Source organism: Lissotriton vulgaris, chromosome 2_2 (genome assembly GCF_964263255.1).
Source record: "Lissotriton vulgaris chromosome 2_2, aLisVul1.2, whole genome shotgun sequence".
Classification (NCBI taxonomy): domain Eukaryota; kingdom Metazoa; phylum Chordata; class Amphibia; order Caudata; family Salamandridae; genus Lissotriton; species Lissotriton vulgaris.
Window position 1 is genome coordinate 100,400,655 of NC_141688.1, and position 21,120 is coordinate 100,421,774.

The window sequence follows — 21,120 nt, forward strand, 5'->3', positions numbered from 1 at the left end:
ACCTTTGCCAGGACAGTCCAATATAGGTCCCAAGGGCTCCCTCTGCAGTCTGTGCAAGATGGCTGGTTGCTGAGCGGGCCTCAGGTTCATCGTTTGCAGCCATCCTTAAGGGGGCCTCACTGGACCTTCACTGTCACCCAGGGGCCCCCACTCACATGGGCCCCATCAGTCCACTTACCGTTGGACCCCAGCCCAAGGTCTCAGGCTGCTGCAATGCACTGCAGCCTTTCATACGTGTCCTTCTGAGGCTGCAGGGGTGTAGTGCTCCACCACCCACCCAGCCACCGCATATTCCCCACATCAGGGGAATATGCATATTCCCCACATCGGTGGCAGCCATCGTGCTGGCCACCTCGCCCAGTCTCACATCAGGCATCTCAGCTCCCTGTCCGGCTCTTGCTACCCAACACTCCCCCATGGGTCCAGGCACGGCTCCCCCACCAGTTGGGGTGATTTCAGTGGCTGGCACATCCTTGTCACTTCATCTACTGTGCCCCTGCAACTTCCACAGGGTTCCATCCTCGAGCTACACCTGGCGGCAGTAGCACCAAGAAGGCCACTGCCTCCCTGACTTAGAAAAGTTGTTGATTTTGACCCTATTCAGGCACCCCTTACGCAGTCCCCGAGCCTAAATCCCAAGCAGTTGAGACACAGGAGGGAAAGCAACTGATTCCACTTCTCGAAATGCTCGTCAGTGTTTAGGACTTGACAGATCCTTTCCCCTGGGCCTGCTGATCTCTACAAGTTTCTCTTCAACCAGCCATCTTGCTAGGAAACGCCCTATTTTGTCTTGTTTTTATGTTAGCAGACTCCAGCATAAAGAGGCGAGAGGGCTGGGAAATGTGAAGGCGAATGAAAATAATGCCTTGTGAAGAGCCATCAAGATACGCAGGGCATACCTCAACTCCCTTTGTGTGATTGTCTAGAGTGTATGCAGGAAAGCCCAACTGTCAGGCAACACAGACGTAGACTCTCCAGGCAGGCACAGAATGGTTAAGCAAGAAAAAGCCCACTTTTTCATATTATATTGATGATTCATTGTTTTATTTGGTCTTCTGTGTGTGACAACAAACAAAAGCCTTTGTATGATGTTTCAAAAAAGAATAAATGGTGATCGATTTTATTGAATATAGCGTTCACGGATTATTTTAGGCTAAAAGGGTCTAAGAGCTATCTGTGGGGGCCTGCAGAAACAGGAACCGACCCCCCTGAGACAGCTGTATCAACATGGGGACCTCAGGGTCCAGGAGGGAGCGCTCTTGAAGAGCCACCAGGCACGTACTGGAACGACGGTGCTCGGCTATAACACACAACTGTCACCGGCGGATGCAGTAGTCAGGCTGGATGCTTATCTGGCGCCATACGGTGCACCGGCCAGGGGTCTGGAGAAAGCAGCCCATGCCCTCCTAGTGTGGAGGGGGGACCGAGACTTGACTAGCACGAGGTCCCAGGGTAGGAGAAGAGCACTAGGCTGCACATGCACAGCCCCGGGGAGACCTGAAGTTGAATGTAGAGTACCTACATTGGGTTAGCTGTGGGTGCTTATGCCTATGCAGGGGACTGCTCTGCTGCTTGGGTCCAGACTTCAGGGGCAAGAAGTTGGCTCCCAGAGGATAGGGTCAGGGTTGAGGGGAAGGCTGGTGTCCCAGGGGAGCAGTGCTAACCCTGTGCAAGGGGGCCTAAATGCCCCCTTGCACAGGAGGACGGCAAGGACACAGGACTCATGACGCCTCTGGATGGTCCTGACTGTGGGGTGAATCAAGGAGAATGCTGAGGAAAGCATGCAGAGTCAGTCTTTCTACTGTAATTTCCTATAGGGGTGTGTGCCCCGCCAGTTTACTTACATGTCTTATTGCAAGAAAGTGGTGTATCAATGGCTGAACTTGCAAGCCTCGAACAATTGTTCTGTTGTCTGTCAGTTGTTCTTTACTCCTAAAATCAATGTGGGTACCTGTTCCTAAGGGGAGAAGGCATAGAAATGGTTTTGGATACAGGGTAAAGAACTGGCTGGTTGGAATATATAGCTCTAGGGGGGGTCTTCGTTTTTTGGAAGTGTTGCCCTCACACACCCATGTGGGTGTCATGCTACATCATCAGGCGTTTTGCTCCTCATGGGGCCGGCGCTGCAATACCCCACGGGCCCCGCGATAAGGCTCTTTGTTGGAGATCTTTCCTTATATCAGCCGTGACCAGGAATGTCTACGACAATTATCGAATGAGCAATACTATCGCCCACTTATCAATTATCCTTCCACTAGACTTACCACCAAAATAGCCCAAACACCATAATTCTACATACTACCATAGATTCCTAAAGGGACCACACCACCACCAGGATGCTCCATTGTCTCAGGTATCAACTCTGTATTGAAACCGCTAAGCAAATTCTGCGACCATTTCCTTAGACCTATGATTGCAGAAACAACCATGTATCTCAAAGACACTACAGGCGTTCTTAACCTGCTCAAAAACTTGAACCATCCATGAGAAATTAATCTATTGGTGACCTTAGAAGTAGAGGCACTGTACACAAATATCCCTCAAGATGATGCCATTGAGGTAATGGAAACTTACCTATTAGCTATACCACACTGAGAGTCAGCAACCCCTGTCAACTTCATTGTAAAATGTGTGACTTTAGCTTTGAATTAAAAATTCTTCCAATTTAAGAATCAAATACATCACCAGATACGGGAAACGTCTATGGGTAGCACCTTCGTGCCCAGCCTAGCATGCCGGTATGTGGCTGACTTTGAAAGCAAACACATCACTGCAAAGACCAACCCCTACCATAATAACATCAGAATGTGGAAACAATTCATCGATGATATATTGATCCTGCTGCATGGCAAGGTGGAGACATGTGAAACATTCTGTACATGGCTCAACAGTCTCAATCCATACTTAACGAGTACTATGTCGAAGCAAGCTGTACCATTCCTTGAACTGCTGATTTCTCGAAGTGATGGTGGATTATCAACAACCATTTACAAAAAGGCTACAGACCGCAACAGTCTCCTACTCCATGGGAGTCATCATTCCAAGTCACTTAGGAATAATCTTCCCTTTGGTTAGTTTCTCTATTTGAGGTACGATTGTGATACTCTTCAGAGTACGAAATCCAAGCTAAAAAACTTTGCGCTAATCTGACCACCCTGGATTATCCGAAGAGAATAGTCACACGGGCCTACAAAAGGGCTAGAAACAATCATCACATTGCCCTACTAGAGACATGAGGAAAGGAGGCACATAATCCACTTACCTGTGTAACAACTTTTACACCTTCATTCAACAAGATCTAGAATATCATAAAACAAACTGTTGTCAATTCTAAAAAGTGGAACACTAAATATTTCAGACCCCAGGTTTGCATTCAAATGAACACAACATTTTCAGAGATATTTTGGTGCACATGTGCCCACTCGAATGGAAGAAAACAAACCAACAGATCCTCTGGGGACGACCTCCTATAAAAGAACACTACACATGCGGAAACTGCGCAGTATGCATACTGACTAAAAGGAGCTAAGAAATCAACCTTGGAGAATGCTGCCCATGGATTTAAAGAGGACATACCATTTGTAATAGAAGAAATTGTATCTATCTCATAACCTGCCCATGTGATCTTCGATATGTAGGCATAACTACCAGAACCATAAAAACAAGAATCGCAGAACACCGCAGCAATATTCAGTGTAAACTCATCACAACTAAGATGTCGACACATTTTGCAAACATCAACCATGCCCCAGATGACATTAGATGGACGAAACTAAAGGCAAACAACCACTGGGACCCGCAGTTGCTATTCACAAAAGAACAACGGTAAGCGTTCTGTCCAAAAAGTTATGTACATGGATTAAATGATGACATCCCTTGGCTTGAATGCAACATTTAAGACTATATGGGATACTTCTTCAACAACAAAACATGAGGATTCACTTTTCCTGAACGAGAAGCAGAGACACTATGGAGGGGTCTCTTTAGTGACAGTGCTAGGGATAACCACCCAGGGATGATAAACATGAGCTCCTAAATCCCCCCCAAAAAGCAGAGAAGTCAGTGAATATCCAGCGTTGGACAAAAGAGAATCAGAAGCATCTCTGATCCGAGAGAATACGAGCTATACACCATTGTCACTCAACAATGCTCTAATGACACATTGCTATCAGATTAGACTTAAGGAAGCTAGAGCACACTGGCCCCTTCGCTTAGTGCACATTCCTAATGCGCAACAGCACCAGGTGGTACCATAGAAACTTACTGATAATCACCACCTAGCTATAGACCGGAGTGGGGAGAGCATCACCATGATACAGGAGGGAGCGGTCCCCTTGCGGTAACCTTCTACTTTAACCTCTAATTTTGGACCATTTAGATTTAGCACACTGGATTCTTGTTGGGAATATGACTATCACCAAATCATTCCAAAATGGCTGCCACTGGAGGTACCGACCATTTGTGTTCAGATATCTTAGCCATTCAAGTTATTGGGAATTATTTGCAACACCAGACATTTAAGAGAGCCGATCCCACGTCAATACCATAGAACGTCATTCATTATAAATGAAGCTCCATCATTGATATGAGATCCTCCAAATCATTTCAAGATGGCCGCCAATATATATGCCCTGACCAGTATGGTCATACACCACCAATCACACCTACTGATGCTGAAATAACTTCGGGGTCAAGGCCCACGGTGATCCTTCTTAACCCGGCGCACTATATTTAACTGTTCCCCATTCAACTATGCACTTCATCTACAGGCAGGCAGGGTGAGGGGTAGGTTATGGGCTACAGACCATGCATGGAACTGTGAGCATGGTAATGACCACAGAGATGAGAGTGACACGTGAGTACACTGCCAGTGAAACTATGCATTGGTAACCTTCGCTCTTGATTTTTGTATTACCCGAACCGCAATAATCTTGCGGCCCCCTGCCTGGACCTAAGGAAAATTATGGCCTATGAGTAGGGGTAAGAAATAGTAATACATCATGGGAGTCAGTAGTGACAACGCTTTTATTTGTAACAACGACAGTGTATGTTGTATGTCCCTGTTTGTGTAGTCTTTTTATGATTGCTTGTTTTCTACACTGTGATATCACAAGTGATTTAGGCATTTGTGGCACTCACTGACAGAAGAGCTAACATAGAGCTCTGACAACACAGCATGGCACTGCATGATATGACAATATGCAGAAACCAGGCTAGCATCATTTGTGTTGTCCACAATAACTCACTTCTAAAAACATTTTTTAATTGAATATTTCAAGTGCTTTCCCTGTATCTTTCTCCTTTCTTCTAGGTTGATTTATGGATTCCTACTGGGGATACCAAAGGATCTTTGAATACAATTTAATTTAATTTCCTTGAGAAAATTTTAGAGCACACTCCCCACGTTACATATTATACTCCACATACCTGCATGCACCATCACGGCTGATAGAAGAAAAGATCTCTGACAAAGAGCCCTCTCGCTGGGCCCATGGGGAATTGCAGCAGCAGCCCCATTAAGAGCAAAATTCCCAATGATGAAGCATGACACCCACCTGGGTGTGTGAGGGCAACACTTTCAAATAAGGAAGACCTCCATACAGCCACTTCTGTACCCTATTTCTAAAACCTCTTCTATTCCTTCTACACTTAGGAACAAGTACCCACATTGATTATAAGTATTAACTATTGTTAGGGGCACGGGTAATGGACCTCTATCTGGCTCCGAGTCCCCCTCCTTGTGATTTATGAGGAGTTGTTTACTGCCACCAACTGTTGTGGTTTTTAAGGTGTAAAACATTGGTTTTGATTGAAATGTGCTTTAATTGGCAGATCATTGTTGGGATGTTTTGTGACTCCAAAAACATCACAGACCAGCTGACCAGCAAAAATGATGTTCGTTAATGGAGATGTACAAGGACCGTTGGAATACACACTTTCCGATCCCCATTCACATCACTTCATCACAACTTTAAGTTCACACAAGTTCCAAGAGCAGGTAGTTTTAATAAATGACAAGAATGGAATTATAGAATGTTGAAAGACTTATTTTGTCAGGGAAAATTAAATCTTTAAAGCTTGTAAAATGTGTTTTCATGCTGACGAAATGAAAAGGCAGCATTTCTTTTTATTCCGTCATTGGACTTTGTTTCCAACAAACAGAGGCCAGGTTGAGGGATCTAATGCCCTTTCAAAAACTTTTCTAGATACAAATCATCTAGAGGTTAAATGGTTCAGATTCATTTGTGCTAAATGCTTTCTTTAAAAGACAGGTCTTTGGATTTTTCTTGAACTTTGAACTTGACTGCAATATTTCAACTAAACACTTGTGGTGGATGTATGGTTTTTCATAAGTGGGGGTTTGAGGGATCTCCCAGTTCATTTTGATAATTAGGATTGACTTTGGCAAGGGAAAAAAGCATTGATTGGCCTAAGAATCATCATGGCCAGTAGGTTAGAGGGAGATATGGATAGGGCCATTTTTACTGAGGACAGTTTTCATAATACATAGCATCTTGAAATGAATAATTGGCGTTAATGGAAGCCAATAATGGGATTTCAAAGTAGTAGGAACAGGTTTGTGCCTTGAGGTTCAAGTACATTCTAGCCAACTGTATCAAGGATCGTTATAAGTTTTGGATTTATGAATTAGGGAGATCAGCGAAGACAATATTGCCTTAGTTCACTGTCAATAGAACTAAAGTCTTGTCAATTTAATCAAGTGATTTAGCCACAGAAGAGGGAAAACAATTGTCAATATATATAGTTTTTAGGATGTGTTTTGACCACAAAATCTACCTATGAAATAAAGGACACATGAGGTTCAAAGAGGTCCTTGCTGTTATTTGTGCTTGCTCTAACACAGAAGGTCATTAGAAATAATATTAGGCGCCTGTGCAGATGCATGAAGGGCTTTGTATTTTCAGTGTATCTCAATTTGTAGCTTTTCTTAGGATCTGGGTTTAAATACCGTCCCCTAAATCTGATTCCAGAACTCATGCTGTGCTGAGTGTTATATTTATATGAGTATTACACTTTGTATGATGCAACTTGTTATATCTTATGTTGACGAAGTTGTATTCTATGCTCATGCCCTTGGTCTTCTCAGTGTTCTGGAGTGTAGAACAAAGGGAAGAGCAAGAGAAGTTGAGGCAGCAGCTACAGAGACGACTGCGTGTCTCGGGGGTTGTACTACGAATAAACTCGTATTTTTAGTAATGCTGATGCACTTGTCTTCTTTACAAAAGTGGCGATGAGGTAAAATTGAACCCGATGCAACCCCTGGGACAAAAGAAGACAAATATTGAGTCTTCAAGAACTCAGATTGCCAATCAACATTTCTTCTTTCTAATCATCTATGGATACATTTCACACCCTTAAAAAGGTACTTTTATTTGTGTGTGTATGCAGTCAACTGCAGCGTATCGTGTGCTTATTATAGAAGAATTGTCAAGAAAAATGGTACTGAAGTAAAGAATAATTTTGTGATCGGTAAACGCGACTGTACGACTTGCTTAGTAAAAGTAAGCTGTGTTACAGTGACAATTTTGTCAGCAAGCTACAATGACGATTTGGTGAAGCGCACCCCTGCAATCTATGCAAAGTGTGTAACGGCGCATTTGTATACATTCAATTAGGCATCTTGCAAGTTTCAACTGAATACCTGTCATTCCACCATGACGCCTCATTGCTGACGCTGAGAATTTTCCGCAGACACTGTTGCGCATTGAATTGTGGGTGATTTCTCATCATCGTACATTGCATTGTGGGTGCGTTTCCTGTATCCTAGCAAAGCATTTTGTCGGCGATCTCGTGTTTTTCGGCAAACTATGGTCTGCGCATTTGAACGTTTGATGACTGGGCTGAATAACTTTCAACTGCGCATAATTCTTATGCAGGAACATTGGATTTCAGCTGGGTATTCAAAATTGTTTTATTTTACTGATTTTCTTTCGCATAGATACCATCCAAGTGACTAATAGACAATGGTGACTACTTTATTTATGTTAGCTATTTTTTTTTGTATTTGTGACATTGTGTTACCACCAAGTAAAATTTTATGACAACGGTGTCTATTTTAATTCAGTCTATTGCTTTTAACAATATTTATCTTAAACATCATTTGAATGTACATATCTCATAACTATGTCTCTGTCATAATATCTTTTAGTTTTCTAATATGGAAACTAATTCTGTATTAGTTCCACCTAAATTTTTGCAAAATCCAGGTATTCCTCCTATGGCGTGGGAGGATTGGCAAGAATCATTTGAACCTTACTTAGAAGTCCTTGGTGGTGAAACCTTCTTAGCTTAACGTAAGTTAGCTCTTTTAAAACATAATTTGAATGTTGAAGGAAGAAAAGTTTTAAAAACTTTACCTAAACCTGTATTAGTAAACTCCACTACCTTGAATGTTACGGATGGTGAGAATAGTAACTCCAGTGATGAGAAAGTCATTTTTGACAGTTAAAAAACTTAACATATTGTTTCTGACAAGTACGTAGATGCTCTAAAAGCTTTAGAAGAGAAGTATGGCAAAAAAACAAGCATAGTTGTTGAAAGACACACATTTGTTTCTAGGGTTCAATTAGCAGGAAAAAACTGTTGGGCAATACATAGCTGTTTTAAGAACTTTAGCTGCAACATGTAGATTTGCATGAGAAGATCATTAGAGATCAATTTATTAATAGGACTAACAATTCCAAAATCCAAGAGAGATTGTTGGATTTAAAAGATCCACCTTTTCAAAAGACTATTAATGTTGCTTGGAGAGTTGAGAATAATCCACGCTTTGTAAAAGAATTGAGCAAAGACCAGAGCGATGTTTGTGCCATCAGGAGTCACAAACCTAAAATATCAAGTGATGAACCCAGAAATCATCACGATGAAATCAAACCTAAACCAAAGTTTAATTCTGCAATTATAGAAATTTTAATTCACGCATGACATTCCCCAATGGTGGAACATAATTAACTTACAACAAACGTTTTTGTTTCAGGTGTGGTAGTAATAGACATTCTGCTGACACTCCATGGTGTCCTGCTATCAATGTTACGTGTTTTAAATGTAACAAAAATTGTCATTTTTCCAAAAAGTGTAGAACTGATGATCGAGAATCTTGGAAACGTTCTGTAGATTTAGTTAGTAATACTGTTGAAAACAGCAGTGATAGTGAAATTGAAGTCATGGTTATTTGGACTAATGAAGTTGGTGAAATATCTGGTAGTAATCAACCGCCCAAATGTGATCTTACTATTAACGAATGTAGTGTTGCTTTGTGGGCAGATTCTTGTTCTCAATTTACTATAATTGACAAGACCATGGGGAATCCACTGGAAAATGTAACCTATTACGTCCTGATGTTGAATCTGTTGGTTATTGTGGAAACAAACTTCCTGTTTTAGGGTATTTTGTGGGCAACAATATTTACAAAGACAGATCCACACAAGCTAAGATTTATGTTGTTGAGAAGGGTAAAGCTTTGTTGGGATGGAAAGAACAAAAGAGTTTAGGAATAAGCCTTGATCCCAACAATCCAAATCAAGTTCTTTTGACTCAAGATGACACAGTCTCTAAGTGGAGCAAAATGTTTCCTGATCTGTTCAACTCTAAATTAGGGTGTTTGAATAAATTGGAACATCGTATAATTTTAAAATCTAATTTCATTCCAGTAGTTCACAAAGTCTGCAATGTACCAATTGTTTTGAGATCTCAATTGAAACTTGAATTGGATAGGCTATGCAAGGAAAATATTATAGAACCTATTGAAGCATCAGAATGGCTCAGTCCAGTGGTTTTGGCTCGCAAACCCAATGGAAAATTGCGCATGTGTGCGGATTCGAGGGATTTAAACAAAAATATCTGGATTGATCGTCATCCCTTACCTAGCATTAATGAAATGATAGCTTCCGTCAAGGATGCTAAATATTTTTCGTCTATAGATCTTTCTAATGCCTATCATCAGATAAAACTACACCCTGACTCTCGCCATCCCACATCATTTATCACGCCTGAGGGGGCATTCAATTTTTAAGAATGCCTTTTGGCTTAGTTTCTGCCTCTGCAGTTTTTTAGAGGCTCATGTGTAGAATTCTCAAAGACATTGATAACATGCTTGTATAGCAGGATGATGTGTTGGTCTTGGGCAAAAGTGAGATGGATCATGATCGTATTTTGAATGATGTTTTAAAGAAACTACAAATGGCAGGTTTGACTGTATCTGCTGAAAAATGCAAATTCGCCACAACACAAATTGAATATTTAGGACACTGTTTGTCTGCGGACAGTGTTAAACCAAAAAAAAAACTTGTTGGATGCCATCAAAAATGCTCCTTCACCTTCGGACAAGGAGCAATTGCGCTCTTTTCTGGGGTTGGCAGAGTATTATTCAAAATTTGTATTACATTTTGCGTCAAAGGTACATTGTTTAAGACTTCGTATGAACAAAAGGTGTTAATTTTGTCTGGAATTCAAGTGTCAGACAGCGTTTGACTGCATAAAGAAAGATTTCATCAAGGCGGTAGCTCTCAAACCTTTTATCCCAATAACAAATCCACCATTGTAGTGGATGCTAGTGCTTACGGATTAGGCGCGGTATTAATGCAAAAAAAAAGACAAATCTGAATGGGTTGTAGCTTTCGCTTCCCGTACCTTGAGAGGGGCGGAAGCCACTTACTTTGTAATAGAAAAGGAAGCATTAGCTTGTTATTGGCGGATCAATTATTTCAAAACTTATGTCTGGGGTTCAAATTTTGAACTCTGGACTGACCACAACCCCTTGTACCACTTTACCACTAAAGGAGCAGGTAAAGCAACTTCTAGAATTGCTAAATGGAGATATAGATTACAGGAATTTGATATTCAAGTTTTGTATGTACCAGGCATTAAGTATGTTAACGCTGATTGTTTGTCTCGGCTCCCTCTATATGATAGCTCTGATAAGGTTGAGGTGTGTGCAGAAGTTGAGAAGGAATGGTTAGTAGCCACTGTAAGTGAAGCATGCAATGGAGCTATCAGTGTGGAGGAATGGAAACAAGCTGTAAAGGATGATTCCGTTTTACCACGTGTGATTTCATGCTTGTCATGTGATAACAGTCGCAATTTGTGGTGTGACAAAGACCTTTCAGAGTACAAAACAGTGTGGTCTGAATTATCTTGTGAATCTGAGTCTGGAATTGTTAGGAGAGCAGACAAATTAGTTGTACCCTCAAGTTTGCGTTCTAGATTGTTAGCGCTTATTCACAAAGGTCATTCTGGTATGTCAGGCATGAAAATGAGAGCCAGATGTGGTTTTTGGTGGCCAGGCATAGACAAGGAAGTTGAAAGGTGTGTCAGAAATTGTGTTACGTGCATGTGTGGAGACAAATCTCATGTATCACAAGACACCACAATCACTCCATTGCGTTTCCAGAGAAACCTTGGCAAAAATTAGCCACGGATATTTGTGGTCCATTTAGTTGTTGGTAATATTGCTGGAAAATGTGCTTTTGCTCTAATGGATTATTATACCAAATGGCCTGAGGTGGCATTTGTAAGGGAAACCACAGCTTCTAATGTTATTAAAAAATAGGAAGCCGGAAGAAGGAACACCAAAGAGACCCCAAGGGCAAATCCCAGAAGGGAAAGGTGCCAAAGCAACTAGCACCCTGGACCGCAGCGGGCCACAGAAAAGGAAGCCCCAACAGGACACAGCCAAGGACGCCCACAGGAGAAAAGGCCAAGAAGCCCAGCACCACCAGGCAGGCACAAAGGACCAATCCAAAAAGGAAAGAGGGCACAGCCAGTCAACAGGGCAAAGGTACAATCCCCCCAAAAAACAAGACAAGGGCAGGACTACCCAGACAAAACCAAAAAAGGGGGTAAGCAGCTCCTGCCCCCAAACAGAACGACCCAGACCCAGAGAGCCCAGAGGACAAAACCATTGGAACCCCACAGAGGAACACCAGGCCCAGGAAAGAAGAGAGCCGACAGACGACAACCCCCAAGCACCCAGCCTGGGAGGCAAGACAGAGCCCCAACAGGCCATGAGGGAAAGCCAAGGCACCCACAAAAAATACCGGGGAAACACGAACCCAACCCCAGAACGTTGCCCCACAAGGTCCCAAGAGCCAGCAGCTCCGGCAGAGACCACAACCCCAGCAGGCCTAAATCCGTCCTACAGACAAAAGGCCCAGAAACAGAACCAGGGCCTGCCAGGAAAGTCCTGAGCAGCAAGAGCCAACGAGGCCAACCTCCAGGGACAACGAGACCAGGGGAAACCAAGGAAGAAAGGGGAACAAGAGGGAGACAGACTCAACCCCAAACAACACAGCCACAGAACAACCCCAACTGCAAACACAGGGAGACCGGAGCAGGAAGCCACAACCCAGGAGAAGGCACACCAGAGAAGAGGCACAACGGACCTCCCCAACGGGAAAGCCAGTCGACCAAAAGGCCCAGAGAACCCAAGACCAGAGCAAGGGAACCCCAAGGGAGCCCCAACATCAGCAGCAGACGAGCCAAGACCAGAACTGGATGATAGAACAGGACAGCCAAAGACGCTCCCTAACATAAACCAGGCAGGCCAGCAAGACCGAGGGCCAACAACACAGCAACTACAGAGGGCCGGAAGGGTGGGACAGCACCAATAGCCACAGCCCAGGAACCCTTACCCCAGAGGGGAAAAGAACCCCCAAAACCAGGCAAGCAAGAGAGGCAACAGAAGCCTGGGTGGGAGCCACAGCCCTTGAAACCCAGGCAGGCATACACCCAGGGAGCCACCGGGCCAGAACAAGCGGAGAGCTGAAGCCCCCGAGAAAGAAAGATGGAGACCAAGGCCAAGGGCGCAGACAAGAGGAAATGCAGCACAGAAGTGGCAAGGGAAGTGACGAGGCAAGAAATCTGTACACACAGAAGGACGAGTCAGGACAGAAGATGCCAACCACCCCAACACTCATCCGACCAGGAGGACTCCAAACCAGGACCGACACAGCCAGGAAAAAGAACTCCTGGCAACGAAGCAACACCAGGGACCTAAATGGGGGGAGGAGCATCAGCACAGAATGGCAGCCAGCAGACAGAACACGGGGGAAAGCAGAAACCACCATGTGATGCTGCACATACCCGGGGGGACCGGGAGACAGGAATAAGCCCCCCCAAGCCAGCTCAAGGCACACCACCAGGAGTCATGCCCGGGCAAGAGGAAGCATCGCCACCTGTAGGAGGGCATGAGCAAGAAAGAGAGGAACAGTGAGTGCTGGAAACAACAGAGGACGTCCGCAGCACCCAAGAGATGAAAAACACTGACAGAATTCACCATGCCAAAATTCAAACACAAAGAGACGAACCACTGCATACTGAAGAAAGTGCACTACCCTGCTTTAGAAAGCACACATAGCCCATATAGCTACCCGTGTACCATCTGCCAGGCTGTAATTTATTGCTATATGAAGCTTCATACCAAAGTTTTTACATCAGAGCAATGGGAATCATTGGTATCCAATCAAACATCCAATATGAACTGGCGTTGTCAGGAGTAGAAAGCCTGAACAGCATAATGTGTATAACCTCGGCAGCCATCTAGCCTGCGTCAGCAAAGAGCCCCCCAAAAGGGAAAGATAAAATACACAGCTATGTTGTACTCACAGGGGGAGGGAAACAGGAACAAGTCCCCCACACACACCACCACCACCAGCCAAGCCCAAGGCGCCCGATCAGCATCCACACCAGGACAGGAGAAGCAGGAAGGCAGGAGAATCAGAAATCATGGTGCGTCTTTCACCCTGCCAGGCCACAGGAAGATGCAGACAGTAATCCAAAAGGAACCGGGAGGCCGGCCCACCAGCCAAAAAGAGCTGGCTGGCATGTAAGAGCCATGTCTGAACTGGGGTGGCGGAGTGAGCTAAAGAATGATGATGGATTAAACTCAGATCATTTGACTGGGGGTGAGTGCTTGCATTGTTCAACACTCCGTCCATCGTCCCCGTTGGTTTTGCTTTGTTCATCCTAAGTTGGCAGGGTATGCCCAGACGTGGTTCGCTTGCTCACTTTGTCACTGGATTGAAACTAACCTGGCTGATGACAGCTGATTAGCCAGAAACCGGTCCCAGGATGCTTGTTTCCGGTCCAGGGAAGACATGGCTTGGCAGTTCGGGCTGGACTGTTCCCATGAGGCACAGGGTCAGACTGATTTGCACATGGCCATGTCTAAACTGCGGTGGCGGAGTGAGCTAAAGAATGATGATGGATTAAACACAGATCATTTGACTGGGGGCGGGTGCTTGCATTGTTCAACACTCTGTGCATCGTCCCCTTTGGTTTGGCATGTAAGAGCCGGCCAGGAACAGACCAGCGTCCAAGCAAGCCCGGCAGGCCGGGAGTCAAACCAGCAGACTCCCCGCCTGCACAGTCAGGCACCCAAACGGGGAGTGGAAGAAGTAAACGACACTTCAGCCCTGCAGCAGCAGCACCAGCACCTCGTCCGATTTCTGTCGACAGTCAGAAAAAAAGAACAGGGCTTAGTAGTTCAGGCGGAATGCTGGGTAAGTACTGCTATTGTACTCCCAGCAGGAGGGGCAGGGATAGGATCCCCAGCATTCCTGTGGGCTTTTTTTCTGGTGAAAAATGGTTATCCCCACTTTGTATTGAATGAGACGAGGACAGGAGGGACCTGGGGGTAATAGTCGTTTTCACTTTGATTTCACTACTGTTGGGTATAAAGAGTAGTTCACATCTATAATCTCCTATGAACTAGATTTAAATAGTAATTACTATGTGTTCCTAATTTTCCCTGTTAACTCATTATTGTCTGGTTTTCATCTTCCTTGCCTTCAGTGAGTAACTGTTGAAATCACTTTGAACATTCATTTAATGTTTCTTCAGTTCCTTCAACTGGTAGTTACACTTAGGTACATTTCTCCAGTTCATCTTTAAGGTTTTCATATCAATTCAGCTTTTATACTGTATTCTAAAATGCTTTAAGCCCCACTATTACTGCTCCATCTTTCAGAACCTAAGGTATCCACAGACAGCTGGGGAAATTGTTCACAGTTTTTTCAGATCCAGAAGATGTCCCTAATTCTCAGAAAGCCACAATTTTACTAAAGATTATATTTAAATTAAAAGTTGTTCACTTTAGTAAGTATAATTTGTTTTTAATATAAAGAACACATTTTCAAAGCAAAATCTTTATGTTGCATGTGTTATATAGGGAAACAAAAAACTGGGAAACAGTTAGGTGAATTTTCGGGGCTTATTATTTAATATTTTTCTTTTTAATTTTGTTTTTTGTTTCGATTGGTGGTAAATTTTTGCCGCTAACTCCAGCTTTCTTTTTATATTTACCCTTTTCAATATACAGAAAAACAGTAGCCCTGACACCCTTTTCATAACTTTTGTTTTACATTAAAATTTTCATTTCTAGTGCTAAAAAGCATTTAAACAACGTTGACTTTTAAAAAAAAAAAATCATTGTTTGATGCAAACCTACCAGGAAGCATAGAGGGAATGACATACTCCTGACCCAACAAAGACATGACTGTGTTATTCAATGTAACATTTGGTAGGGAGAAATCCAGTATGATTCTCACTCCCTGTTCTGAGCCAGCCTGTTACTATGCCTTCCTCTTTCCCTCTCCATTTCTGACACCATTTTTGTCCTCTGTTCCAGCTATCTCTTCTTTCTCTTTGCACATCGTGAGCATTCTATGACACCTTAGTCTGTGAAATGTGTTCTTCTTGCCATAAAGGAGAAATCAAGACAAAAAGTATTTCCTCTAAACATTTTAATTAAAAACATCATAGAAAATATTTTATATCATTTTACATTTTTATAACACATAAATGTATATACATGGTTACAAAGTTCAAGAAAGGAATGAAGGTAAAATTGGGAAAGAATGCATGTACACATTTCGAACATGATTTACAAACACATATACAGGAACGCGGAGCTACAATTTAAGAGCACTACATTTATCTGTAGTGACTGGCATAAGGTAACACAAACATACACAAAATTATATGAAAAATGACATTATATAAGTGTCTATGTTTCAGTATTACGGTTTTCTCTATAAATAGAAACATTCCTGTAGCTCCTACTACTAACATTCAACATTGTGGTAAATTATTACTTATTATGGTAATTATAATATACTCTGACACAATAAAGTAGGATTACATTGCTTTCACATTAAAGTGGTTATTGACAGGCGTTTCCTTTTAGTATATTTTTATATATATATTTCTATGAACATACTACTGTAGTTTTGAAAATAAAAGCAACTAATAGCAACATATGTACATATTGTGTTTGAACTACAGTTAAAATATGAGTTATAAATAAAATCTGTTTGTTCAATATTTGACAACTATAAAACATATAAAGCCAAGTGACCATGGTTTTAAATCTCAGAGAAAGTTAACAATCGGCAATAAGTTAGTGCCACGTTTACATTTTTATTGACCTTTATCTTTTTTCCCTATGGAGCTTCTTCCATCTCTATCCACTTATTTGTAGGAAGTATGTGGTTGAGGGCTCACTGCAACATTAACTTTGACCAAAGAGATACAGACAAAGGAAAGGCTTCAGGTCTTCAAGCACAGAAAGAGAAGAAAGACATAAATAGCAATTCAAGAGCTCTGTGTTTTGCACCATCTAGATATTTTGAACATAAAAACATGAATGATTCCCTCTTCTGAATGTTATCTTGAAATGGGCTTGGGATGTGCCTTTTAAACTCTATTTTTTGATGCTGGTTACTCTTTAAAATATACTGTAAACTCTTCTCGTTTGATTTATCTCTATACTTAGATGGCAGGATAACTGTGCTTCAAGCAGTGCAGCCTGGTGCTACTTAACTGGATGTCTCAGTCATATAAAGCACAATGAATGCTGGAGAAAATCAAGAGGTGGCCCAGGCAGCTCAAAAGTAGGCTAAATATGTTTGCAAATATTTATTCAATTTTGATCAAAAGCAAATATTGAGACGCATATGCTTTTGGAGTTTCCACAATGGCAATGATGTAATATCATATATATTGGAGTCCATTTCTAGAACCGCCCTAGAGAACCATGCACACTTATGTTTGATTTGAAAATAAAATAATTCAAAATTAAGCAATTAATTATTTGCAGAAACGCATCGAACTTGGCTCAAAAGAGCCGTGGGAAACATCAAGTGTGTCTCATGTGGATGAGGTTATCACTTTAATCTGCTGTTCATAAAACACAGCTTTTCTTAAATTAGACGGTGAAACAGAAACCACCTTTAACTTTAAACACATGCTTGAAACGGCCCACAAAAGAGTTCCGCTTATGGACTAAGTAAACACATTGCCAAGCCATCCCCAATGCATTCATTAGAAACCTGTTTAATGTGGCAAGAATATTTTATCCTTTGGACAATTTTTGGCCTCAGTATTAGAAGGCCAGAAAGAGTAGAAATGAACTGTGGGGACTACATTGGCTACTTTTGTTGTGTTTTGTATTTATTTATTATTTTAAATAAAAATTCTGAACCTTAGATTTTTTTCTGACTTTAAGTGGCTTCAAGTTATACATAGTCCTTTGGTCGACTGGTACATTTCAGGAAGCCATATTCACGACCACAATCAAAATGCAATATGAAAATAAATTTCACTTGCTGTTTACCTGGGATTAATGGCGGATACTGTGGCTAACTGATGCTCATGAATTTCCCTCCTAGTATTAACAAAACAAAGGTAGGTCGAAAGAACCCAGAAGAGTTCCTGCATCTTCATAAAATGGCTGAAGCACAGTATGTGAATGGTTGCTACATAGTAGCATGGTAGTTCCTTTGCTGCTTTTGCTTTGAGGCAGATAACAATGGTCATCAGTCTGCGGTAAGCTCACAGCACACTGCTCTTTTGCTATCTCTAGAGAAAGTACTTAGCTCCATCTTTCAATGAAATGAAAAATGTACCTTAATGTACTGTTTGGCAATATTTTCATTATCCATCCAACTTAACTTGCGATAGCGCTAGGCAGTAGGTGCAATATTTCTAGTTTTAGAGGTGGGTTAGAATAGGTAAGTATTTAGCAAAACGTAATAGGAAACAAGTGCCACGTAAGCCTGTGTTAGTTGTTGATGAGTGAACCTGTTGTGCAATACAATGCAGCAGTCACAGGCTTCTATTCCCCATGCGCCCCCACTAGATTGATGTGAATGTATTTAATTTCACCCTCAATTTAACTCTTAACTTCTGTTTAGATATGTAAACTAGAGCTGCTCATGCACAACATGGACGTTATATTGCATGTGATTTTTTAATGCTTTACCGACCCTTTCCTGTGGGGTAACTAGCCTGGCCTATAAAATACAATATGATATATTTCTACCAATCCAAAGTACAATTCCATATTTTGCTTCGCTTTGGATTATGTAAAACATGTTTTATTTGCATTTGCATTTGCTATACTGTTCTATTGCCAGCTCCAAGTGTAAGGATAATATTTAACTAAGCTAGGTCTGCGTGTCGGGAGAGTCATAATTTTCACACTTGTGATATATATAGGTTATGTTGAAAACAAGTATGAGGTGTCATATTTTGGATTGGAAGAGGCGTATCAATTTTTTTTCACTGTACATTTCTGAAAAATGTCTCGAAAATTAAAGGGGGAAATTCTCAGGGTGTTCATTCATGCATACTTATCAGTTTAAGGGATTGTTTGTCCTTGGTGGACACAATGGTCAGTGTGTCTGTCAACTTCCTGAAGATAGGTTATATATGTTTCATAGCTGCAAACATTGAACGTTCATTAAATGGTCTACAGTAACATTTTACCATGTTATTTTTTGGTAATATATCATGCAACACTGGAGTGATGGGACACTAAGCGAACCATGCAGAAACTGTTTGTATAATTCATTGCAATGCATCACGTTTGTTCTTTGCAGTTTAAACTCTTAAATATAGACGGTAGAACACTGCATTCCTGAGTGCTGTTCCATGATGAATGCTGAAGCAGGCATTGCATGCGCTACACCCCATATGGTCGGCAATGCTTTTAAGAGTTCTTTTGGGGGATCTTTATTGTGACTGTTTTTGCTTCTGTATACTCCCGTAATCCGTACTCCCCCCTGGAAAACAGAAAATGAGTGATGTCAAGTTATAGTCAGTCTTCAGTTTACTAAGCAGACATACATGAATGCAGATTAAGTCGCTCATTTGGAGTATGGCAGACTGCTGTGAGGCTGGCTGTTCTGATGCAGGACACTCATAGGAAGAGGAAACCTATGGAATGTTATCAGAGCTCCAGGCTGATGCTAAAGCCAATGAGCAAGGTCAAGCAACTCAAAGTTAAGGAGACTACGGTACACAAACCACTTTATAGAACAAGCCTTTGAATCTGAATATGCAGAAGCAACATTAGAATAAACTACAGATGGTACAGATGGTGCAAAATGCAGCTGCTGGGCTTTTATTAAATCTGCCAAAGCACAAATCAGTTCCTAAAGACATCTAGAAACTTCACTGGCTTCCTGTGGCACAACGTATCAAGTTCAAGACACTATGTATAGCCAACAGGGCCTTGAATAATACAGGGCCAGTATTCCTGAAAAGCATCTTCTCCTGGTAACATCCTGGCAGACAATTACGGTCTACTAGCGCCAGGCTTATGATGGCTCCAAGGATTCGCACCTCTGGTTGGGGAAGCCAATGCATAGGCCATGGTACGGCGAAACTACAGAATAAGCTTCCTATGCACATTAGAGCTGCTAACTCTCTTGCCTCATTTAGAAAAGGCCTTAAAACGTGGCTTTTTCAAAACTATTTTTTTCTCATACCTCAGGGCTTACGTTCAGGCTGAGTGCCAAGACACCTCCAGGTATTTGTGCGCTTAATAAGTTATGTTAACATAACATAACATTTGTAATACAATAGGTCTCACATTTACAAGAGTTTGAGCTATTGTCATTGTAAATGACAATGCCTTTTATTTATATGTTGTTTTTAAAACAGATAAATAAAAGGCATTGTCATTTACAATGCCAATAACTTAAACTCTCGCAAATGCGAGACCTATTGAATTGCAAATGCGTTCAGTGCCCGTGCCATAAAAAGAGTTTGGAGAGAGCATGTCCTGCCTGCCATAGTACAGAGCTATTTGAGAAATTAGTGCTCGGAAGCTGCAATTAAGACCTAGTGAGTAACAACACAAGTAACAGGGGTTGTCGCCATGGGAGGTTACAAAATGAGACAAGGCTGTACCAAGGAGGGACTACTAAGCCTATTGACCAATGAACAGCCACAGTTTACATTGGAAAATGACACAAGCTAATGAATAATATGGGTGGAGAGTGGGCGGAGCTACAAATCCCTATCTGAATACAGCATGCCACGCAGTGCAGCGCATGAGCTGCCCAGGCTCGACCTAGGAATGTGGCACAATATAGTTCTTTTCGCAAAGCTGAAAGAGTGCTCAAATATCTAATTAGATAAGCAAACTGTGATAAGGAAATCACTGTAAGGCGCGCAATTTCACATGAAACTGGTGGGTTTCTTCAAATGTTATTCTCATAAATCCAAACTGAAACTTCTTTTAAAGCTTGATTCAGAATTTATTTCATTCCAATGTAGCATTAATTTCAAGAATTCATTTTTTCACGAAATCAAACATCATTCCATCTTCACATTACTCGTTACTTGCCCAATGCATTTCGGGTTAGTGGGAGTAACCCTTCGTCAGGGGCCTAAAAAATGAAAACATACAAGACCTTAACTTTCAGAAAAAAGAGCCATGGGGTCAAGATGACCAATCATATACATAACATGGGTACTGCGGTTATACATAATAAAGCATGAATACTGAGGTTATACATAATAAAGCGTTTGTCAAAACAGTTTGTTAAGCATGTCACAAACGAAGATGAATCTGACTAGCTGGTATCGTACAAAATAGCAGTGAAACTACAAACAAGTAACTGGCAAGCTGCCAGTAGTGTGTACTCAGGTCGAAAATCCGGGCGCTTAAAATAATAAGGAAAAGGATGGGAACCTAAGGAGAGGGACCAACTTTGACCAAAACCGGAGAGCTTAACGCAATGGTAACGAGTAGTCGTCGCGCAGTTCCGAACGCGGAACCGATCCTGATGGATGGAGAGCCAATGGGAAGCC

General features: G+C 42.0%; 1 protein-coding gene across 1 annotated transcript in view; it reads right to left on the reverse strand.

Annotated features, from left to right (window-relative positions):
• Nucleotides 1–15,746: 15,746 nt before the first annotated feature.
• The window catches only part of ALDH1A2 (aldehyde dehydrogenase 1 family member A2), a 235,675-nt gene continuing 230,301 nt past the window's right edge, over nt 15,747–21,120 (reverse strand). The window contains exon 13 of the mRNA XM_086959367.1: nt 15,747–19,082. Within this exon, the coding sequence (XP_086815493.1) occupies nt 19,010–19,082 (73 nt within the window). The 3' untranslated portion in view covers nt 15,747–19,009. The remainder of the gene's footprint in view (nt 19,083–21,120) is intronic.